The sequence below is a fragment of the Triturus cristatus genome, chromosome 11 (assembly GCF_964204655.1).
Source record: "Triturus cristatus chromosome 11, aTriCri1.1, whole genome shotgun sequence".
Lineage (NCBI taxonomy): Eukaryota > Metazoa > Chordata > Amphibia > Caudata > Salamandridae > Triturus > Triturus cristatus.
This window is the reverse complement of record NC_140594.1, coordinates 345,893,695-345,919,095: the sequence shown is the minus strand read 5'-3', so window position 1 is coordinate 345,919,095 and position 25,401 is coordinate 345,893,695. Positions and strand designations below refer to the sequence as shown.

Genomic DNA, 25,401 nt, shown 5'->3' with positions numbered 1-25,401 from the left:
CTGGCAAAACCCACATTACACGCAATAGAAACGGCAATTCTGCGTTGCTCAGATTGAAGTAGCATTTGTTTCATTTACAAGCATTTCTGAATGACTGCTAAACAGAGTGGGAAATAAAGTGTGTGTATATATCCAAAGGAGCCATCCTGGTTCCAGAGGGGATAATGTTGTGCTTTTGAGTATATGTCAGGGAGGACGTATCCCTTTCCTCTTCACTGAGGACCTCTCTACCCTCCTAGAGTTCCCACTCGGGATCCCTAACAGTGTGTGGGTGTGGGTGTGGGTGTGTGTGTGTGTGTGTGTGTGTATATATATATATATTTTTTTTTTTTTTTTCTTCATGTGATCAAGGTCCGGCTGGACCGAAATGCGTTATGGCCGACATGAAATAAAAATATTTGAGGCACTTACTTTGTGGTCCGTGCCTACTTTGCTGACGAAGATCTGATACAGAAGGTGGGAAGGGAAAAATACCCTTTTCTTTATTCAACCCTCACTCACTCTAGTAATGATATGCTTCATCATCGGGTTAATCCCAACTCCTAAAGGTCGGGGTGGGCTCGACCATATTCCAGGGAGCACTTATGAGGACTGGGTGTACAGGGCGTAACTTTAAAGATAAAATTCCTCACCCACTCCAAAAGTATCCTTTATTTGTGGGGTAGGAGGGAAGATTACAAATAATATGTAGGGCTAAATAATGTAATGGTCCTATGAACCTAAAACACCAACATGTTTCAGCCCTTCCCTAATGGCCTGTGTGAGGTCCTGGGCTTTCGTCAGGGTGGGTAGCGATGAAGTCACTTCCCCCGAAGATGTGAATAATGTATGCATGCAATTTGCATGAGAAGAATTCGAGAAAGGCATGTTCTTGCCGCAGCATTATGAGGGAATTACCCAATTTTAAAAGGGGCACCTGCTCCCACGGGGGCTTGAGAGGGAGGCCTTGTAGTCACATATTCATCAAAGGCCCCGTCCCTGCATAGAACCTACTGTCAGCTCAGCTCCCCTGCTTATATATGTATGTATGTATGTGTGTGTGTGTGTATATATATATATATATATATGTGTGTGTGTGTGTGTGTATATATATATATATTCACTGAAAAAACCATAGGTTTCACACATGTTATAGTTAGCGGAAATTTTACTGATAAAAAACCAATGAAATTCCCCCGTTATAGTTAGTGCAGGCAACTATAACTCACGCGACCGCAATCCTCTGCTGATGCTAATACTGTATTTAGACACTTATTTGCCCATGTCTTCTTCCATAAATCTTTAGCTATACATATATTACAAATATTTTTTTTTCATAAAGACACATATGTCATCAGCAGAAGATTGCGGTCGCGTGAGTTATAGTTGCCTGCACTAACTATAACGGGGGAATTTCATTGGTTTTTTATCAGTAAAATTTCCGCTAACTATAACATGTGTGAAACCTATGGTTTTTTCAGTGAATTTGCAAGGTTTTTTAAATGCTAATTCCTAACTATAACGTGTGTGAAACCTATGGTTTTTTCAGTGAATTTGTGCTAAGTTACTTTACGCCATTCGTGGCGTGCGCGCCCACTTAACGCAGTTCGTTCCGTGTGCGCACGGTGCGCTTCGCGCACCGTGCGCGCACAGTGAGCACGCGGTGCGCTTCGCGCACCACGCGCCCACTTTACGCAGTTAGTGCCGTGCACGCACGGTGAGCACGCGGTGCGCTACGCGCACCGCGTGCCCACGTTACGCTAGATGGGCCATGTACGCACGATGCGCTTCGCGCACCGTGCGCACATGGAGGACATATGATGCGCTTCGTTGTGAAAGGTAATATTTTAATTTTTCACATATGTAATATGCGTACGCTAAGCGTAATCGGCGAAATTATCGAAAAAATTAAAATTCCGTTTTTGTCCTTGGGGGATCTTTGGGGACTCCCCCAACATGGCTAGGTGCTTAGGAGCTGTCTAAACAGCCCCTTTACATGTTTTTGTCCTTTGTTTTTTAATCCCCACTCAGAGTGCGAGAGAGAAAATGGCGGCCGCCGCTTCCTGGTTTCGACCGATTCGAAAGTTTACTAAGATCTATCAGCCAATCAGAATCGCGCTCGCGCACGTCACCGTACGCGTACGGTAAGCGCACCGTAAGCTGGCTCAGATATATATATTGATTTAAAGGCTATTTTCTCAGAATCTACTGAACAGATTTACACCAAACCTACAAAAGGCACTTCCTTGACCTGAGGACTACCTGTCTGCCAAATTTCAAGGAACTCTGTTCAGCCGTTCGGGCTGTAGCTGTGTCTAAAGGTCCTATGGAAAAATGCATGGGAAAAACGCGTTTTGGGACCCCCCTTTTATCTCAGCCCCCGCTTGACGAATCCCCCCGAGACTTTCAGGGTAGGAGCGGAGCGCAGCTCCCCACCTATTTTGAAAATTTGGCGAGGATTCGTCGACCGGCGCCAAAGTTATTCAAAATAGAATGTTGCGGATTTCCTATGGTAAGAGGGTCCTAACTATAACTACCTACTGGCGACCGCCAGTAGGTAATATATATATTACATATATATATATATATATGTATATGTATGTATGTATGTTTGAGGCATTTGAGCTCTAGATCACATGCTTTGCATTTGCATACTCCTGCCATCTAGTGTTGGGTCCGGATGTTTGCAAGTTGTTTTTCTTCGAAGAAGTCCTTTCAGTCACAAGGTAAGGTGACTCTTCCTTTCGGTGATAGTGCGAATGGGCATCGACTCAATTGTTAGATTGTTGTTCTCTGCCATCTGGTTCGGACGTGTATTGCTGCGCTCCGGTTCGAAATCGTTCCCCTTGGTCCGCAATCCACTTACCCTCAATGGTATTTTTTTCGATCGCGTATCCTATTCTTCACGTATCGTATCGGTTTATACAACTCTTTTCGATCGGAAAATTTGTGGAAGGCCGTCGGTCCTAGCCGCGTCAGTCCACCTTGCAGTCCATGGATTGGACTCCATTTAAAGTTTGTCTTAGGTGCCATGCAAAGTTTCCACGCAACTTGTGCTTATCCCCAGAGCACAGCGAATAGGACTGCGACGCGTTTAGATCTTTTCAATGAAAGAAAGCGCTCCGTGACCGTCAGGCTCGACGTTACGAAATGCAAAGTCAAAATCTCTTCGGAGAAGATTCCGAACAAGAGACTTGCGACGCACGAGGACCCGAGGAAGAAAAAGAAAAGGAGGAGATCGTTTCCATCTCAGATTCTGGCTCTGACATGGATGAAGAGATTGTGCAAGTTCAGCGTATCATGAGTACTGAACCTCCCTTGCCCCAAAGTCCAAGTCAGCCCAAGAAAAAGGCTATGGTCCCACCTCTGCCTTCGGGCCAAGGTCGGCACCGAGAAAATGTTTCCAACGCCCGCCTTCCGAATCGGCACCAAAACACACACACATGCCTTCTGGCTTGGGATGGAGTCGGCCACATTCGGGCACCAAGCCGAAACCTTCGGCCTCTAAACTGAAACCAGTCTCTGAGCTGGCTCCTTTAACAAAATCAAAAGATTGTTCGGATCCGAAAACTTCAGCACTGAAAATCTTGGTACCTAGACAAAAAATGCTCCTTTACTGCAACAGGAGCCCCGTTTCGACTTCCTGCCTGCCAAACTGGACTCAAAACAAAGAGATCTGTTTATTAACCCTAAAACTGGACATATTTCCACCAAATTGCCCCTTAAACGCAAACCAAAGCCGGAAGACACTTATCACATTCCTCTTAAAAAGAAACATGTTGGTACTAATCCTTCTCCTCCTACTCTATCACCTCCTTCCCCACAAAACAAAACTTTACTGATAACACCTACTAATTCACTACAAACACCTGATGATCAGGATGATGGTGATGGGGGAGATGATACTATGCCTGCAGAACCCTGGACGGATTATAATACTGATTCACCCACAGAAAATGATCCTGACCTTTATCCTACAAAGCCCTCTCCACCAGACGATAATGTAGGCTGTATAGAGCTATTCAATAGGGCTGCTGAATATCATTGGGTTCAATTACATAAGGAATCCCTACAGGAAAATTTTCTCTTTGAGACACTTAGTACTTCACAAAGGTCAAGCTACACACTCCCCATGCTCAAAGATTTGTTGAGACATGCGGACGACATATTTTAAGACCTGTTTCGTGCACACATTCTCACCCCTAGAATAGATAAGAAATATAAACCTGCACCATCAGATTCAGCTTTCGTTAAAGGCCAATTACCATTAGATTCTTAAGTGGTTTCTAATGCCCGTAAACGGGCAAACTCACAAACGTTAGGGGATGCCCCTCCTCCAGACAAAGAACCTAAACTAATAGATGCTTCCGGGAAAAGAGTAGCTGCCCATTCAGAAAATCACTGGCGTATTGCTAACACCCAGGCCCTTCTAGCCAGGTACAACAGAGTGCACTGGGACGAAATAGAGCAATTGCTCCAATTTCTACCAGAAGTACATAAATCCAAAGCTCAAGACTTAATACAAGAAGGGAAGCTCATCTCTAATTTGTCAATTAGGTGTGCTTTAGATGCCGCTGACACTGCAGCTAGAGACATTAATACCAGTGTTTTATAAAGAAGACACGCCTGGTTAAGAATTTCCGAGTTTAAACCCGAAGTCCATGCTTCCATTCTGAACACACCATTAGACAAACAACATCTCTTTTTTGATAAACAAGTTTTATTGTTTTAAGTGACAAAACAGAAAAACATTGAGCCTGTCGAACCACCGGCGTACGACCACACAGCCCAGGACTACTCCCTCTCCCCCCCCCCCCCCCCCCACCCCCCAGGCACTCCCCCCGTAGACAAACAACATCTCTTTGGTCCCGTTGTAGACACCTCCTTAGAGAAAATTAAAAAGGACACAGACATTGTAAAATCTATGGGAGCCCTACAGTCCCCGTCCAATCGGGGTCCTTTCGTTGCTCCTTCTATCGTGGGGGGTCAAAAAGTATCTTGTCAGACACTGCCTCTACACCATACAAAAACAACAATCAGTCAACCTCTTCAAGAGGTTTCTTGAGAGGAGGGTACAGAGGCAACAATGAGATGGGTAGGGGTAAAGGTTTCACAACACGTACCTCCCCCTCACCTAACAAACAGTGACTTGCCTCCGCTTCCCCCCAATCATTCAACACCTGTCGGGGGACGTCTTCTCAATTCTTCCCTGTCTGGCAATCAAGAACTACAGACAAATGGGTGCTAGGAATTACCCAATCTGGTTACTGCCTGGAGCTTACCAACGATCCTCCAAACATTCCTCCACGTTCACGCAAAATGTCACCACAGCATCTACACCTCCTCAAAAAAGAGGTTCAGTCTCTCCTACCAAAGGGAGCCATAGAGCCCGTACGGCTACAATATCAAGGGTCGGGCGTGTACTCCCTATATTTTCTAATACCCAAAAAGGGCGGCTTTCTCAGACTCATACTAGACCTTGGAGAACTAAATTATTACATACAATGAGGACATTTTCACATGGTGTCACTTTAACAAGTGCTCTCACTTCTACAGCAAGGCAACTTTGTCTACTCTAGACTTAAAGGACAGATATTTACATATTCCAATACATCCTGCTCATCGCAAATATCTCAGATTTGTGAAAGCGGGGCAGCATTACCAGTTCAAAGTGCTTCCATTTGGAGTCACCACTGCTCCTAGAGTATTCCCCAAATTCCTAGCAGTAGTCGCTGCTCACCTACGAAGACAAATACATTCATGTATTCCTGTATTTGGACGACTGGCTCATCAAAGCCAGCACTTACCCAAAGTGTCTCCAGCACACTCAGATAACACTCCAGTTACTGCATCGACTGGGGTAAATGTGTTAAAGTCTCATCTCCAATCTTCCAACACACAAACCTATCTGGGAGCCACTTTAGATACTCAAAGAGCTCTAGCTGGTTCCAATGCAGCCAGAATTCGCCATATTTAGGCTCTAATCCCTCAGCTTCAGCCCAACCAGTCATTACCAGCTCAAGTGTTAATGCAACTGATGGGAATGATGGCATCTTGCATCATGATTGTTCCCTATGCAAGGCTTCACATGCGTCCCCTTCAACAATGCTTAGCTAGTCAGTGGAACCATTCATAGGGTCAATTAACCGATCTAGTGTTGGTAAACGGCTGCACCCATCTCTCTGCAGTGGTGGAACCCACAAAATCTGTCCAAAGGGCGGCACTTCATCAACCCTGTTCCACAGACCGTGCTAACAGCAGACGCGTCGCTCATTGATTGGGGAGCTCATCTCCAACATCACACAATTCAAGGCTTGTGGAGTCAAAAGCAAATACATCTCCACATAAATCACCTAGAGCTGCTAACAGTGTTCCTATAGCTCAAAGTCTTTCAAATTCACCTTATAGGCAAAGCTGTCCTAGTCCGCACCAACAACATGACCGCCATGTACTATATACAAAATCAGGGGAGGACACACTCTCTCCAACTGTCACTACTAGCACAAGCCATTTTGAGGTGATCCATACACCACAGAATGTATCTCCTAGCAGAATACCTTCCAGGAGTAAACAATCAAATTGCCAACCTTCTCAGCAGACAGAAGCAACAAATCCATGAGTGGGAACTTCACCCTCAAGTTCTTCTCCCACACTTTCAATGTTGGGGTTTTCCCCAAATAAATCTTTTCGCCACATACGAAAACGCAAAATGCCCAAGCTTCGCCTCCAGGTTTCCACACCCATTCTCCAAAGGCAATGCACTATGGATGAACTGGTCAGGGATATTTGCCTACGCTTTTCCGCCTCTCCCACTCATTCCACTAGTGGTTTGGAAGCTCGGGCAAACATCCCTCACCCTAATCCTAGTAGCTCCCACATGGGCCTGTGAACCTTGGTTCACAACCCTGTTGGAGCTATCAGTAGTTCCACCTTAAAAGCTGCATCTCACATCCAGTCTCCTCACCCAGACCCATGGAGAAATAAGACATCCAGATCCAAAGAACTCAATTTTGCAATCTGGCTCCTGAAGTCATAGAGTTCGATTATCTGAATCTTTATACTAACACCCTGGAACAGGAATTGGTGGGAAAGGTGAGGGACCCACCGTATATCAACAAGTGCCCGATAGTCTCCCTTCTCTATGCAGACGACGCAATGCTTATGACCCATACACCGCTTGGTCTACAAAAAGCTCTTACTCCATTTTTATGGTTAACCTGGGATTAAAATTGAACGCTAAAAAAACTTTTGTGATGACCCGTGGGAGGGGAAAACAGAAACTGAGGACTTTGCCACTAGGAGAAAGTAGGGTGGGATCCACAAATACGTTCACGTACCTGGGTGTCCTATTTGATCGCACTGGTTCTTGGAATCAAGTGGTCAAGAGTCGAAGCCTCATGTTTATAAAGTCGACTGCGGCCCTGGTCAACTTTTTTTAAAAAATGGGTAAAAGGCCCCCAGGGATTCTCCTCAAGACTTAGCAGGCAAAATGTGCAAGTATTGCTACCTATGGGGCTGGAGTTTGGGGCTTTCATGATCCCGCCCCTATTCAATATGTCAAAAATGCATTTTTAAGGTTTATTTTAGCAGTGCCCGCCAGTTCTCCTGTGTTTAATTGTCATAGTAAGCTGGGTATATCGTACATCACAGATGTTATTAAGGTACAACCACTATTACTTTGGCACAGGATTTGGACCTCAAGTAGCACTGGCCTCAATCGAGAAATAATTAAAGACTATATGAGGTTGGACCATGCTTGGTTGAATTATGTAAAGAATTTTATGAATGATCTGTCACCCAGCTTGTTATACCTGCCCAGAGTCAATGAATTCCATCTCCAGGAAAGAGTTTAAAGCTTTATGCATGTCTCGTCTAGAGACAATGCGACTCGCACTGGAGATGAATAAACCTATAGTAATTCAGCATCAATTGATTTTATCAACCTATGACATGCAACCATACCTTTCAAGATGTTTAGTGGGGTACGATAGGTATGTTTGAAGTCATTTCAGATTTGTGACTTTTTCTCAATTAATTTGCTACCCAGAGACTAACAATTGGTCCAAAGAACTATGTTGTTGCCCCTTTGATGATATGTCCCGTCAATCAAATACTCATGTAATTTTATTTTGTACTTTTTATGCTACTGAAAGATCAAGATGGATTCTGCCTCTGCTAAGGAGGGGGGGATGGGGGCAATGTTGACCGGCTCTGCTATACTTGCAAATATTGGGAAGCGATTACTGCATTGGAGTTATGGTTGGTTACCTAAAGAGCATATTGAGAGCAAGGAAAAATATTAATGCTCAACCCTCGTAGAAAGCAGTTTGGCTTTTATTGTATAGGATTGTTCTGTATGGATGTAGTGTATATTTCTGGTTTTCTCTTTCTTTCCTTTAAATAATGGATTTACTTACCAGCTTAGAACAAGTACACTTACTTAAATGAACAAGATATAGGAGCACAGTGCAATTGTACTTTTACCTAAGAATATTTTAACATGTTTTTATCTGTTTTGCTGCTTTCGTGATTTTATACTCTAAAATCGAATAAAGCTTATTTTGATTGATTATCTGAATCTTCCACCAGACTGTATGAACATAATAAAAGAGGCCAGAAGGCCTACTACAAGAGCTTGTTATGTAGCTAGATGAAAATGATTTGTTATATATTCTAATGATAACAATATCAATCCCTTGGATGCTTCCATACAAAATATAATCTCTTATTTACTACACTTGCAGCAGTCAGGATTAGCTCACACATCCATCTGCTTACATCTTGCTGCAATAGCTGCTTATCTACAAAATAAACAGCATTTGTCTCTGTTTAGAGTACCAGTTATCAAAGCATTTATGGAAGGATTAAAAGGGTAATATCACCATGACTTCCACCTGCCCCAGTATGGGATCTTAACATAGTCCTTACACGATTAATGGGTCCACCTTTTGAATCAATGCATAAATGTGAACTGCAATTTCTTTAATGGAAAGTCGCTTTCCTCATTGCAATTACCTCACTGAGGAGAGTGGGTGAGCTACAGGCACTAACCATAGAAGATCCTTTTTTCCAGCTCCACAAAGACAAAGTAGTTCTTCGTACTAACCCTAAATTTCTACCTAAAGTAGTATCTGCCTTTCACATCAATCAATCAGTTTAGTTACCTGTGTTTTTTCCTCAACCAGATTCAGTGGCAGAACGAGCTCTACACACCTTACATGTTAGAAGAGCTTTGCTATATTATATAGAAAGAAGAAAACCATTTTGCAAAACAAAACAACTCGTTGATCTTTCTCCACCACACACAGGAAATCATATATCTAAATCTGGTATTGCTAGATGGATTGTCAAATGTATTCAGTCATCTTATGTGAAAGCGAAAATAACTTTACCAGTACCCCCTAGAGCGCAAAATAGGGGCTACTATGGCTTTCTTAGGAAACATTCCCATAGCTGACATCTGTAAAGCTGCAACATGGTCTACACCACACACATTCACCAAACACTATTGTCTATATGTGTTAGTGAGGCAGCAAGCTAATGTAGGCCAGGCAGTACTTAGAATACTCTTTCAGACAACTGCAACAGCTACAGGTTAGCCACCCCTGTGGGAGAATACTATGCAAAGCATGTGATCTACAGCTCACATGCCTCGAATGGAAAATGTTACTTACCCAGTAAGCATCTGTTCTTGGCATGTAGAGCTGTAGATTGACATGTTTTACTAAAACAAAAAACATCGAGAGATCAGCTGTAGTGCAGTCACCAGAACTGTAGTGCAGTACCTATACCTGTTGCAGTTTCTTACTCGTATACATACGCATGGACATCTTTATTCTACATTTACTAACTCCATTCCCGCCCTCTGCGGGTAAAAAATCTAACAATGGAGTCGATGCCCATGCGCACTATCACCGAAAGGAGGGGTCACCTTACCTTGTTACTGGAAAGACTTCTTTGAAGAAAAAAAACTTGCAAACATCCGGACCCAACACTAGATGGCAGGAGTATGCAAAGCATGTGAATCTACAGCTCTACATGCCAAGAACAGTTGCTTACTGGGTAAGTAACATTTTCCATTTATGGTCTTTCCTCGTGTTAACATCATCAAGGCAGTATCTTGAAAAGAAAGGCATGATCGGCTTCATAGACACCAACTCAGAGAGATGTTACTTGCACCAAGATACAATGGGAACTCCGTATCTTGTGATGTTTTGTAATGTGGGAGACAACTCATGTATAGAGAACCTCCTTTAAGTAGCTGCCAGTATGCCAGCATATGGCTAAAGATTTTAAAAAATATATATATTTCGCTGCGTGCTTTCCTGATCTAGCAAATTCCCTGTCTATGGTCTGAAGAATACTACTTTACTGCATAAATACTGAAGTCAGATGTCAAAGCCATCAATTCATGTGATGTAAGCTTCCGTCTTTATGCTTTGATAAACAGCTCCTACTTCTCATACATTTCCTCCCTAGCACCTTCTCAGCTGCATCACAAAACGTATACTTGTTTTGACTGATCAGTAAGGCATTTAGCCAATATTGTATTTTGAGTATTAAGGGGAAATGCAAGATTATCCATCTGGGACAGTTTTTATATTGACAGAGAACCCTTGTTATGTTTCAATAGAAATTATTGTTATTTAGGTGTTGCTTCTGAACACATTTATAACTGTTTTCCCAAGAGTATGATGCTTAATCTAGCAAATCGAGATGGCAAGACTGAAAGCAACCCCTGTGGTACTCATGTCTTACAGTGGAAGAACTCAAGTGCCTTTTAGCAGTATGGAGTTTAAGAATGGTTCCAATAAGCTCTGATAGTTCATTTGTAAGTGGTGTACCTATAATATAAAATGGGCATTTATTCATCATACTGAGAACAAAGTATGTAGAGCTCAGGCGAAATTATTTAATGTTTAGTACATACTAATCAGAAATATTTAGGACGTTATGATGTCTTACCTTGCCGTTGCCATAGTCTACTCACTTCATCAACTTATATATGCCACTTCAAGTCTGTAATGTACTCTTTAGGATTTACCAGCAATTCAGTTTAGAAAATGCATCCGTTCCAAAAATATGTGGTTCTTTATAAGTGACTTAATCGTAGATATATGCTAGCAAACATTTTATGATCAAACATTAAGTCATATGAAGACCACTTTGTGGCATTGCCTCCTTGCGCCCCTCCTACCATTGCTACCTAATCTGCATAGCTAGTTAGTCAGCCAAGGCAACCTTTTAACCAATGTCTCTTTCGTTTGACAGGCAATGGAAATGCAAATAAAGAAGCAGTTCCAGGACACTTGTAAGGTCCAGACAAAGCAGTACAAGGCACTGAAAAATCACCAGCTGGAGGTTTCTCCCAAGAGTGAGCACAAAGCCATCCTGAAGTCTCTGAAGGACGAACAGACGAGGAAGCTGGCCATCCTGGCTGAGCAGTATGAGCAGAGCATCAATGAAATGATGGCTTCCCAGGCGGTAAGGAAAAGTAATTCCATCCTATTGCAAGCACCACTTTTTCTGATGGCTACTTGTTACCCTCACCTTATGAATATCCCCAGACACCAGTCTGCGTCTGGAAACTCAAAAAAACAATGCTTCTTGTTTGTTTATTCCTTCAAGAGATTTTCTCTCCAATTCTTCCAGTGTGCAAGGCAACACGTCAGCCCCTAAGACCACAGGGGTTAAACCATGTAGGGACTGCCACCAACAGATCTCTGTAACAGTTTCGATAAGGTGTGCCACTTGTGTTTTGAGTTGGTTTACGAAATCATGGAAACAGATCTATCCTTTCATTGTTACTACTTAGGTGTGCCCAAAGGGAGACACAAGAAATACACAAATTGACATTTCAACATTTATTTAAGCAATTGGATTCTTGTGTGTAGAAAATAATAGCTGCAATTATTAGTAGAAGGAAAGAAAGCATTGCTACCAGCATTACAAGAATGGTGAAAAATAGGAATAGTTCAACCATTATAATTTTTCAGTAATTATATGAATATGTATGATAATGATACTCCTTCCTAGCCCTCCTTATACTATAGGAAGCATAGTGAGAATGCATTATGCCAGATCCCATGGAGCAACCTAACTCCCTATTACCTGTGTGTGATGTATCAGGATGCCAGTCTGGTGTAGAACAAGCACCTGTCCTATGCAGGATAGGGATGGGAGTCAGCAGGGCTGGATCTCAGTCAGGGGCGAACATTCCAGGATAATCGATCAAAGTGCTCTTCTGGTGGGCTAAGCACAGAAGCAGTTTATATAATAGCCTGTTTCCATTTGCATTTTAGTGGTGCATTGTTGACGTAATGGTTTGTTTTTCTGATTCAAACTAAATGCAAGGTCAATGTGCTCAGTTATACTTTGCCCTTGAACAGAATGTACAATTGTCGTGATAAAAAGCTCACGAAGAAATGTGCTTGCAAGCAGAACAGTTTCTGTGCATGTTATCATGTACATGCAGAGCATGGAAGCTTTTGTGCATGAGCCCTGTTGAACCCCACAACACCCTGAGATTCCAAGTCCGACTGCTATTTTGCAGCAGGTCAAACAAATCCTTAAGACAGACCATGTTGCACATCTTCGGCACACTTCTGGGTCCCTCTGGCTTGTCTTCAGGCCCCATGGATCTGCATGATCTTTCAGTCCGATTACCACCTGTGGATCAGCCTTTCTTTGCAGTCTGTGTCCTTTGAACTAGCATCAGTGCTAACTTCAGGTCCGGCCCTAAATTCTGTACCAGCCCCTCTGACAAAGTTGACAGCGATGCCACCAGTTCAAGAGGAGGATCTACGAAATTCCTCGCGACAGAGATCATGTCCAGATCCTGATCTGTCTCAGTCAATACTGAATCCATTTGATTCAGACACAATTTCGTTACCCCACAGTCGCTCACAGACAGATAGTGCACCAACTTTTTGGTCCAGACTCGGACCAGTTTCAGCCATATGGGTATGACAATATGGATGATGGGCTAGAGTTTGCCCTATTCTATGATGAGGATAAGTGGTACATGGCTCTTCATCTTGCCAGTGGGTTGGATGCCTCAAACAAGACTGAGTTTTTTTCCTCCCCTGAACCAGCAACGGCGGAAAGCACATTCCTTTTATTAGAATGACTGTCATCCAGAGAGCTACTGAGGCCATTGACCTCCTCCTCCCCACTATCGAGGTAAAAACTAATGCTCTAACTGAGGTCCTCTAACATGGCCAGGCACTAACCGAACCTCTTGTACCTTTCAATGAGGGCTTCACTGATACACTCTTGCGTACATGGGCAAAGCCATGTTCTTGCCCCAGGTCAATCGACATATCGCCATAGACTAGCTCCAGGCAACCCCATTTTTCTTGTTTTTTTAAAGTCTTTTTATTAACAATTCCAGCAGGGTGATCCCTTTATACAGTAAGCAGTAATTACAGTTGTATCTCAGACTCGCAAATCAAGCAGTTGTTCCGTACATTATTTCAGTGGGATAATAAAGGATGATGGTTGGCTACACAGTTCCAGGTGTCAATGGTTCGTCTGGGGGGGGACATGTAGGGGTTCACATATGTTACCACGATATACATTCCATTTAGTCAAAATCGCTATCCATTTCCGGGGACAGCCACGTGCTACATATATCGTTTTCTCCCGCACCATACACCAGTCCATATCGTTTTACCAGGCATTCGGTGTTGGTGGTGTTGCCGCTCCCCACAGGCAGGCGATGTTTCGTTTAGCTACTATCTGGCCAAGCGTTGCCCAGAGTTTACCCTTGGTGTTTAGGTCTGTGGACTCCCAAACATTCAGGAGACATCTTTTGGCTTCTAGCCGAATCTCCACCCCCCATACTTCACTCATACATTCAAGTACTTTCTTCCAATAATTTTGGATCGGTGGACATTCTCAAATGATGTGGAAAAAGGACCCCACTAGGCCGCAATGTCTTTTACACAGCCCCTCTTCGCTCCTGCCCATCAGTACCAATCTGGGACCCGAGAGATGCACCCTATGTAGGATTTTTAATTGGATCCGTCTCAATTTTGCTGAAATGGCAACCTCCTTCGGTGAGGAGAGTGCTTCCTGCCATTCGTCATCCTCTTTTTCCAAGCCGTCCCGTTCCCATTTCTGCCTTAGGGCTGTTAAAGGATCTAGCGTGTTGGGTATAAGCTTTTTGTATGTAAGGGAGATGGCTTTTTCGGGCAAGTAGCTGTAGAGCAATCTGTCTTCTAGAGGAGAAGACTCCCGTATAGGGGACCCCCCTTGAGATGTTAGCTTGGAGGGAGTGTCTAACCTGTATGTATCCTAAGTATTCCGATGCTGCTAGTTCGTGTGTCTGTTGCAGTGTGGCAAATGAGACCATGCCGTTGTGTCCCCAGAGGTCCCCAACGCGGAAGAGACCTATCAGGTCCCATTTGTCAAAACCCTTAGACCGACCCAGTGGGCCCAGGCATTCAGAGTCCCATAAGGGAGTGCCTAGTGTGATCTTGTTGGTCAATCCTAGGCTGCGGTTTACAGTGTGCCAGAGCTGAACTGAATGCTGTTGGGGCCCGTCAGGGAATATTTGTTAGGTTTGGAATAGAGCGCCCTTGTGTAATTATTGCCTGGGAGTACCCATTTGTCCATCCTGTAACCTGGGTCGTCCCCACTGCGGGAGGTGCATTGGTTAATTGATAAGAGGTGCGCCGCCCAATAATATTTTTTAATATCAGGGAGCGCTATACCTCTATCATACCATCCGAGCGTCATTTTGTGAAGTGATATACGCGGTTTACCGCCCCACAATAGGTCTCTTTGAGTTGATTCAATGTCTGTAAAAAACCCCAATGGAACTGGGTCTAGGATATTCTGAAGGGCTTAAAGGAAGCGAGGCAATGCCGTCATTTTAAAGAGGGCTCCTCGTCCCAATAGAGAAAGGGGCAGTGACTTCCAGGTAGCCGTGTCTCGCTTGAACTTCTGTAGAGGTGGGAGAAGATTCCATTCTTAACGGCTCGGGGCATTCGTTGTAATGAAAATACCCAAGTAGCGGAACCAGTCAGTTACTGTTTGAATCGGGCAGTCTTTTGGTACTGTAGGGGGGTCACCATGCAAAATGTATAGCAACGATTTGTTCCAGTTAATTTTATATCCAGAGTTGTGTCCGAAGCTTGTGAAGATGTCTAGGACCACCCTCAGTGACTTCCAAGGGGAGGCGAGTTATAGGAGGATGTCGTCTGCGTACAGTGAGATTCGATCCTCCCAGTCTTCAGCCCATCTAAGTCCCCTAATGGAAGGATCTCTTCGTAACCAGGCGGCAAGTGGCTCGGGAGAGAGTGCAAGAAGTAGTGGCGAGAGGGGACGCCCTTGCCGCGTCCCCCTGCCGAGAGAGATAACGTTTGAGATGTTATTGTTTACCACAACCTGTGCCAATGGTTCGGTGTAATGGAGCTGTACCCATCCAATGAAATTGGGCCCGAAACCCAACTTTTTAAAGACTGCCATCAGATATGCCCATTCAAGCGTATCGAACGCCATTGTTGCGTCAAGCGACACCACAATGGCGTCTTCTCTGATCGTGGCGTGGCGCCCCAACACTCCATGAAGCCTCCGTAAATTAAGCGCAGTATTTCTATGTGGCATAAAGCCCGATTGATCAGGGTGGACTAGTTCGATGGGCAAACCATTGGGGCCCAGGGCTTTTCCTGGCCGTAGATCTGTGATCGCCATGGCTAGCTCGTCATTGGTAAGTGTGCTCTCCAATGCGTCTTTTTCGGAGTCTGTGAGGAGGGGCAGTGGGATATCAGCAAGCAGGTCGGAGGAGTCCTCCTCCTGTAGTTCTGCACCACTCCGACATACTTGTGCGAAGTGGGTGGCGAATTCATGTACAATATCGTGGGGTTCAGTTCATACAGTACCTGAACTACTTTTAAGCTCTGGCACTAACCTCCCTGCCCTCTCATTTTTTTGTCCAGCCAGGCAATTAGTTTGCCTGGTTTGTCTCCCTGGTCGTAGAGGCGTCCATCCCTGTCCCTCGCTAGGGTTTTGGCCGCATCAGTTGCAAGGGCTTTATACTCCGCTTCCTTAAGTTATAGCCTGTGAAGAGCAGCTTGGTCTTCACCGTCATTTGCTGCCTCCTCGAGGCGAAGGAGGTCGTGTTCGATAGCAGCCATCTGTTTATTATTCTCCTTGCTCAGCCCAGCTATGGCTGAGAGGGTGTGTCCCCTGAATACTGTTTTAACGCCTCCCATAGAGTGGTAGAGGAGTCAACTGTGCCATCGTTCTCTTAGAAATATTGATCGATCGTTCGAATAAGCACAGCTTTTAGACCTGGGTTGCGGGTTGATGGGCGCTACACAGCCTACCCTTTTTTCTCCAATGGTTAAGTGGACCCATAGAGGGGAATGATCAGAAATGCCCCTTGCCAGGTGCTTGATTTCTCACCTGATCGTGTTTTGTTGTATAGGCATGAGGATATAGTCTATTCTAGAAAATGTACGGTGAGACCCCAAGAAGAAAGTGTATTGTTGGAGGTTAAGATGGCGCATTCTTCAGAGATCTGCGAGGCCAAAAGCCTCAATGAAATTGGAGAGCCAGTTTTGCCCAGTGCTAATGTCTCAGGGTGGGTGACGGTTGAGCGTGCCCTATACAACCGCGTTAAAATCCCCACCCAATATGAGTTGCCCTTCAGGAAGGGAGAGTATGAGTGTCCCTAGTTCCTGATATGATTGTGTTTGGAGACCCGGTGGAATATATACCGCTAGCAATGTAAGGGTTTGTCCCTCTCAACGTCCCGAGACCGCCGCGTAGCGCAACCCTAATTTTTTAATCCAGTGTTCAACTCTTGAGATTTTGGTGGTACAGGTGTCTGCCTGCAGAGTATACCCTAATGTGTTACTTCTACTCCCTTGTACAGAATGAAATCTTATGAAAACCCATGGTTACTGAATGTTTAAGTTAGCCAGGCTTTCTTTGAGGTCAGTCAGTGCCAGCTCCCTCCTTGGACGTTATATCCTTGCACTCTTGGACATAGTTGGTGAGTTCTTACTGGCAGTCTCCGAAGACTTGCGGGCTTGCTTGGCCCAAACTTTTCAGGATGTACAGCATGCTTTTAAATTTGTCATCCACTCAGGCCTAGACACCACTAATTGTTTAGGATCTGCTATTGAGAGAAGCGTGGTGCTCCAGTACCCCACATGCGTAAGACCCACAGGCTTCCCTAATGAACATAATACCACAGGCGTCCCTAATGAACATGCCTTTCAATGGTTCCATTTGTTCAGCATGAAGGTGGACTCTTCCCTGAAGCATTTTAAAGAGAGCTATGCCACTGCACACTCTTTGGGCCTTTTGACACTAGTCCAGCAATCCCCCACAACATTTTGCCCATTTTGGAAATATGCCAGGGGCTTGGCGTATTGCCAGCGACATGCCAGCTACTGGCACAACAGGCCTCCTAGCACTTTGGATTCGGGTCCATGGGTCCAACTGGCAGTGCTCATTAGGAGCAGTGTACATCCCAATCCCCGCTCCTCCAGCATCAAATTCAAAAACACATTAGTGTACTTTTAGTGGCCCACAGCCGTGCATTTTGAGTGTGTCAACCTCTTCCTTCAGGGGTGGCAGAGTATTACATCCAACAGACGAGCCCTTCAAATTGTTCAACTAGGCTACTCCCTACCAATCGTTTTCGACCTTCGGGACCATCCACCTATATCAGAGCAGCTTTTGGAGGAACATCTGTCCATTTTGCACGTGGAGGTGCAGGTTCTCTTGGCTAAAGGGTGCAGGCCTTGTATGTGGGGACTGAGTGTAATTCTTGCTACCTCCCTGTGCTGAAGAAAGACAGAGGCCTTCGTCCTATTTTGGAACTTTGCCCTCTCAACGCCTTAAAGAGCAAGATCATAGTCAACATCCTCAGCCATGATTCTACCCGCCCTGGACCCTAGAGACTTAATGTTGGCTTTGGATCTGCAAGACATCTATTTTCCCACCCCTGTTCTGCAAGCCCACAGGCGTTACATAGGTTCATGGTGGGCCTCAAGCCCTTTCATTTTGCCATTCCTCTTGCGTGTTCACAAAGGTGATGTCAGTGTTTGTTGCCCATCTTCAGAGGTCAGGGTTCCCAGTCTTTCTCAACCTCGACGACTGGCAGATTAAGGCGAGTTCACCTTAGTCAGTCTCGGACCACCTCCAGACATGAACCTCCTGACTTCACTGGGATTCTCAGTCATTCAATCTGTCAATTACGTCTGACTCCTTCACAGAGGCATCTTTTCATCTGAGCCATCCTGGTTACAGTGCACTTTCTGAGTTTTCCTCCTGATCAGCGAGTCCAGGACATTTGAGCTGTAATGCTGATGATTGAGCCTCTGCCTTGGGTCTCAGTGAGGATGGTTCTGAAGCTTCTTGACCTGCTGACCGCCTTCATTCTAATTGGCAACCATGCCAGATGTCATATGAGAGCCCTGCAGTGGATCGGAAATCCCATTGCACCCAGCACCAGAGGAAGCTGTCAGATTCTATCTATTCTATCCATATTTCGGAGGAGACTGCAAAAAACCTGCAGTGGTGGCTCCTTGATAGTCTCAGACCTTCTCCTTACCACACCGTGGTGACAGACATGTCAATATTGGATTGCAGAGGTCATCTAGGCGAGGTGAAGATCAAAGAACTCTGCCTCCTGCTGGAGTTGTGGGCGATTAACTTGGTATTGAAAGTTTTCATGACAACTATCAAGTGCAGAAACTCCCAGACAACACCACTAACGTGGTACTGCAACAAGTAGAGTGGGATGGGAACCTGAGCCCTATGCCAAGATTCTTTGCACCTCTGGATCTGGCGAATCAGCTTTCCTGGTCAGACTTCACCTTGCAGGATCTGTAAATGACAGGGTCGACAAACTCGGCTGCTGACGCCTAGCGGATCAAGAATGGCAGTTACACCCAAGGTGGCATCTTCAAGCAACGAGGAGTACCCTGGCTCAATCGATTTGCCTCTGCTGAGAATGTGCACTTTCAACACATTTTCTCATGGTAGTTTCAAAGAAGTCTCCATCTCAGATGCAAATTCCTACTTTGTTCTCCCTTCTGAAGTCATTGACGATTGCTCAAGAGAACGCCACAAATAGCTAAAGAAAGGAAAGAAAGTACAGAAGCGTACCATATCATGATAGATAGTTCAATGTATTGAGATCTGCTATGCAGTGACCAAGAAGCTGCCTCCAGAAGTATTGAGTGCCACTGCTGCTACCACTGTGTTGGCACATGAATCACCTATCCTGGACATCTGTCAGGCTGCTCTATGGGCATCAGTGCACATGTTCACGAAGTACCATTACCTTGTCTGCCAGGATGGAGTTGGTTTTGTCTAGTCAGTCCTGCAGGACTTTTCCGATAAGAGCCATACCACAGATCCACCACCTGGGAGGTACTGCTCTGGTATCTATTCACAAGATGAGTAATCTGCGGTTAGAAGTATTCATCAGAATAACAAGTTACTTACCTTCGGTAATGCTCTTTCTGGTGGATACTCGATCTAACGGCAGATTCCTCATTACCCTCCCTTCTCCCTGTTCTGTGGAATAGTCTGGTATCCTTCTAAAAAGGTCTACATTTAGGAATCTGCACACTGGCCCTTCCAATTTGCTGATGGGCTCTGCATCTGAGGGCGAGGACAAGCCTAGGAAAGAAGCTGACATCAGCATGCATGGGTGATGCTTATACGTGGCTCTGTTTGTCACTTGTAGAGTGGAAGGAAGTCCATGCAGAGTCACACAATGTCACCTACCAGCCCATCAGAGCTCTGGAATGTGAGTTTCCTGATACAGTCCAGCAACTGGGGATATTCACAAGATGAGGAAACTGTGGTTAAATAGAATAGCCATTAGAAAGAGCGCTACTGAAGGTAAGTAATTTGTTCGTCTGTGCCCTTACGAAATTTAATTTATTCATTGCCTGGTAAGCTCTTTCCTCTACTCTTCTGGAAGTTATCATACGTTCAGTATCCTTCCCTCCCAGGCAATCCCACTTATTTTTATTTAACATTACTGATTATTTTCACGTCTCCCTACTTCAATTTCAGACTAAGCAATCCAATGCCTCTACCGTGCCAAAATCTCACCTTGGTGTATTTGGAAGTTCAGGTCAAGCAGGATTTTAGAAGCTTCTATGTAGTACATTACGACCTTTTTGTTTGTTGCTGTTTCCTATGTCCCACAACCTGGCACATATCCATCCACCTCCATGATTATCTGTCTTTAACCTTCCACAGGCTTCGTTGCCTCTACTCTCATTACAGCATCACTGTCTACAACCTTTTATAAGCTTAATTGCTGAACTTCATGGAAGCTTCATACTGTCTACTCTCCTGTACCTAACCTCCTATATGATGCACCTTATAAACCCCCATTTTAAGGTCTGTGCCTCATTGTTTCATTCTATTTTGTAATGCTTTGCTGAGAAAACATTTTTCACAATTATAGGTTTTTAGGTGTCCACCATCCTTTAAGCAAACTGTATCCTACACTGAAAGAAAATCCTTTAGAATTAACAGTTCTTGCCCTCCTACAAGCCTCTATGCCTCCACACTTTAGTAACACATAGATATCATCTTATAAGCTTTCATGTCCCATTGTTCACTGATATGCATTATAAACTTTCATTTGTCATGGCAAGTTTCTACAAACCATATCATCTTCCTCTTCCATATGCACTTGCTTAATATTGTATACCTTGTGTTAAAAGCATTTACATTTTACATATTCGTCAATTTGAAAAGATGTTTTACAAATCTACTGTAGTCTCAATATAGTTGACCTTAGCTTCACTCTTAAATCAAACAATGAAGAAATCCTAAAAATAATTATTAAAATTGCCAAGTTCCTGATGCAAGGGAGTGCATTGTATATTCTGTGCAATGTATCTGATCTTTCCCCAGGACAATTCTGCAAATCCCATATTACAAAAATTCTTCTCTTCACTGAAACTATCTTTCCATAAACTTCTTCAAACTAACCTTTGTAAAAAATCGTTTGAATTAGTCAATCTGCAAGTTGTAAAAACAAATGTTGAACATGCATTTGCAGACGCTTGTGTAACATTGTCTAGATTCCTGTGCAACATCCTTCTGAATGCTATTTTGTAAAATTCTCTTTCAAGATTCCAGATAATCCTCGTACAAGCTCCCATGCAGCATCCTCCTAAAAGCTTCCAAGTAACCTCCCACGTAGAGGATCATTAAAAGGTACTCCTGTGTAACATTTCCCCTACACTGCCTCATATACCAATCTTCCACAAAGCCTCAAGCTCTTGTGCTGCATACACTTGCAGACACTCATGTAATATGCCAATGCTTGATCTTTTGTTGCATCTTTTTGTATTGTCTGATGTAACAACCCCAATGCTCAGTATAACATCTTTCTGCAAGTTCCTTGCTACATCATACACAGTGTAATACCCTTCTTCAAGCCCCAATGTGTAAAACACACGTACACACCCTGATCTAACTCAAGTAAAAAGATTATTGAAGTCTGTTGTATAACACTATTACAAGCTCCTACTTGAATATTGCCATATAGCAGCCTCTAATTGACTGTCATGAAAGCACCATCCACAGTCTCTTATGTAGCACCCATGCTCAACCCTCACTGATCCCACATTACTGCAAACTCCTATGGCATACTTTCTTAAAGGATTTCTTCTTCCTCTTGGAGAACACCATTTAAAAATCCTTCTGTAAGCTCCTATGTAATTACTAACTGAAACACTGCAAGTACAAATAATGATACAATCTTTTGTAACATAAAACTACAATACTTTATAACATGGTTTAGAAAATCTTGCACTTGAATATTCCATGTGCCTGCACAGATGACAACAGAGTCAGTACTTTTGTGGAAAAAATAAAATGCTAATATTACTGTTCTGCAGCGGCTTGCAAACAAATTGAAGTCTATTACAAGCTCCCATGTTAGCAATGTCTGCACTTACGTAATGGGTCAATGCCATGTCACTTCTGTCAGACAAGCTGATAAGCCAATCTAGTTTACACACATTCATAATTTACACACATTAACTACAGTTAAACAAGCAACGTTTTAACATTTTCACAAGGTTTGAGAGTCAAAAACCTGATTCATACTCCCATTTATTTAATCCATCTGTAAACCTGCTTCTCTGATGGACACTTTTACCTGTAGGTTCTTCATCTTTTAAATATCCGCAGGTGTATCTGGATTTTTAACAGCAATGCCTCGTACCACCCCAGACGGGACACTGTAGAGTTTCATATATGCACCACCTCTTTCTTCACTATATAATTTCCTTTCTTTCTGCACAGTCTGATATGGATCCGGAGCTGCGCTCCCAAATTTGTCCGTTATATCAACTTTAAATTCCAGAATTCAACAGCATGCCATGGGAAGTGTCTACCCCGACACCACATATTTTAAACCGTGCAGCATCTGCTGGTAGCAGTTGTCTGTCACAAAACCAAACACTTTTGCATGTCATGCCTAGGTTCCAGTCATACCAAAAAGTCTTATGATAGATGCTTCCTAGTGCACCCAGATGTGATCAGGGAGCGAGAAGCAAAACTGTACATTGCAGAACGCAAGTAACAGTCCTATTCAAAAGAGAGACCCCACTTCCAGTCCAAGTCACAAAGCCACTCTCTCTCCCAATCTCACTCCAGGTTCCGGCGTAAGTGCAAAAAGGCCAAGCAGAATTTATCTCCTTTCCACCACTCCCCCGCAGGGGAGAAGCTACAAAATCAACACTCCAGGGGCCCAACTCCTCAGGTGTCATCTGATTCAGAGTCATTTTCCAGCCTGACACTGGCATGCCCTGAGTCTCATGGTCCTTCGATAAACCCGCAGCAGATAGAGGGCTTCAAGAGCAGCCATGCTGCAAATTTACAAGGTCATGTTGGCTTCCTCTTGAGCACCTTCAGGCGCCATGGAGCTATGCTGACATCCAGTCTCACTTTCGCTGGTGGGCCCTTTACCGGTACAACTGACCCCAGTGGGCCTGCTCCCAGCTCCTTGCTCTCCCTTCACCATACTGTACCTTGACTGACTTACAAAATGCTAGTGCTCTAAACTCGTCTTCTGAGACTAAATTAAACCCTTCACCAGGATCACCCATGGAGGAAAGTAACTTCCTTGTTTATGGTTGTTGTTGGCAGAATGATGGAAGCACTAAATTTGCCAGCCAAACTATTGAGATAAAATCCAATTTGTTGAAGGAAAACTTGAGCCTGGACCTGCCACATTGGAGCCTTGGTGCAAATTAATGAGGCACAAAGAGACACCTCAATAGCATCATGGACGAAGCCGTGGTCAGCTTCCTTCCCATGCTGACAGACTCAGTTTTTCTTAATCACCATCTGAGCTCTGAGAGTCCTGTTGTTCAGCCATACAAAGCAGTGGTAATGCAAATGCATTCTGTTCTGCGACAACAGGTAGGGAGTTGAAACGAAACACATTGACGCTTTAGGTAAAAGTGTATTTTCTCCCATCAGCTCAGCCCTTCGGTCCTTTAACAACTCTGCCTCATAGGATGATATAAACATGCCTCTTGGGACATTGCCAGTGCAATCTTGCTGGGCTCCCAGGTGAATTCTGGAATGACCTTGCCCACCTCCTCACCTGCCACAACAGGTTCCAAGTTGCTTTGATTTCTCTGTCCAGGAGCATGCACAGCCAATAGGGGCAGGATTCAATTGATCGTGCACAGCTGGAAATCCATTACTTTGGATCAGTGAGTGAAATAAATTATACAGAAAGGTTGCGCACAGCCCTAAACGTTGTAACTCTGCCCACTAACCCGCCTTATCGCAGGTGTTTGTACTCAAGCTTTCTCCGAGTTTGCTGCCATCTTTCTGCAGGAAGTGTGATCGCTCTTGTACTGGGGGGCCGATAGAGAGACTACCGGAAGTGGTGAAGGGTGTTACTCCCACTACTTCAATGGTGCCCGAGAAGGATGGAGGACTGAATTTGGATCTTTGCCCCTAGCCTTCCTGTAGAAGGATAATATCAAACCACTCACTCCAGTCCATGTTCATTCTACTTTAAATCTGTCGATTTGGATTTCCCCTTTGACTTGCAATACTTTAATTTGCTGTTATTCCCTTCGACCTCTTCTCAGTCCCTCGGGTGTTCAAGAAAGTCATGCCGGTGGTCACAGCTCACCTTCGTACATCTGGGATATATGCATTCCTAAACCTCAGTGACTGGCTGCTCAGGTCTCACTCATTGCAGTCAGCTGCACACCTCCTCTGGATAATAATCATCCATCTTTCCTTCCAGGAGTTTTCTATCAGCAAACCAAAGTCCCACCAGAAGCCTGCTCAAATGCTTGCTTTAATCAGGGCCACAATCGTGTTCAGGGCCTTTCCACCATGCTAGGAGTCCATGACATTCAGAGCAAGATCCAAATGTTTTGGGCTCAATCCAGGGTCAGGGTGAAGTTGGCTCTGAGGCACTTTGAACTCGTCCTGGTCCCTCATGCAAACTGGGACATGGGTGCAGCACTGGGACTGCCTGTCAGACAACACCTGGATCTCAAAGGCGACATCGAAGACATTAAGTGGTGGCATGTGGTCACAAGCTTGACGTGCCTAACGTCATTCTTCTCACCCCAACTAGAGTTTACAGTAATGATAAGCTAATCATCTCTGGGTTGGAGTGGCCACTTGGGAAGGGTGAAAATCAGGGGTCTCTAATCGCCATGAGAACAAAACCTCCACATCAGTCTTCTGTATCTTTGTGCCATCTGTCTAGTTCCGAAAGCTTTTCTCCCATGGATCAGGGGGAGGCTGGTGCAAGGTCTGATGGACAGTATGGTCACCATGTGATACTGCAACAAGACAGTGTGGGATCTTGGAACTTGTGGCAAGAGGCACTGCACCTTTGGAGATGGATGGACTATCAAGGGATCCCCCTGGTGGCCAATCATCTGACAGGGTCACTCAACGCCAGGGCGAACCAGCTTGGCAAATGTCACCTGGAAGACCATAAATAGCGTCTTCACGCCAGATGGCTGAGGTCATCTTTGTCTAGTGGGGCATGCCTTGACTGGATCTTTTTACAAATTCTGAGAACGTGCATTGTCACGATTACTGTGGGTGGCATTCCTTGCTAAGTGGATCCCAGAGGGATGCATTCTGTCTCCAATGAGGTGCAGGGCTCCAGTACGCCATTCCACCTCCAACCCTCCTGCATCGCGTTCTGAGGAAGATCTGGACAGGCTAGGCCACAGTTACCTTGATAACTGTATTTGGCAAAAAGAGTGTGGCATCCCATACTGTAGAGCCTGAGAATTTGCCCTTTCAATCCATCGGCACCTACTTGAGGACTGCCTAGTTCTGCAACAGGCATTAACTGCACTTGAATCTTCACAATCTACACCTCCATGCGTGGAGACTGAGCGATAACTGAGCAGTTTTGGCTTA

At 44.4% G+C, this 25,401-nt stretch overlaps 1 protein-coding gene across 7 annotated transcripts in view; it reads left to right on the top strand.

Moving 5' to 3' along the window:
• Nucleotides 1–25,401, top strand: part of TAOK3 (TAO kinase 3) — a 1,246,906-nt gene that overhangs the window by 1,196,343 nt on the left and 25,162 nt on the right. For all 7 annotated transcript variants that reach the window (XM_085636070.1, XM_085636074.1, XM_085636076.1 and 4 more), the window contains one exon: nt 11,251–11,463. In XM_085636070.1, coding sequence (XP_085492196.1) covers nt 11,251–11,463 — 213 coding nt within the window. The remainder of the gene's footprint in view (nt 1–11,250; nt 11,464–25,401) is intronic.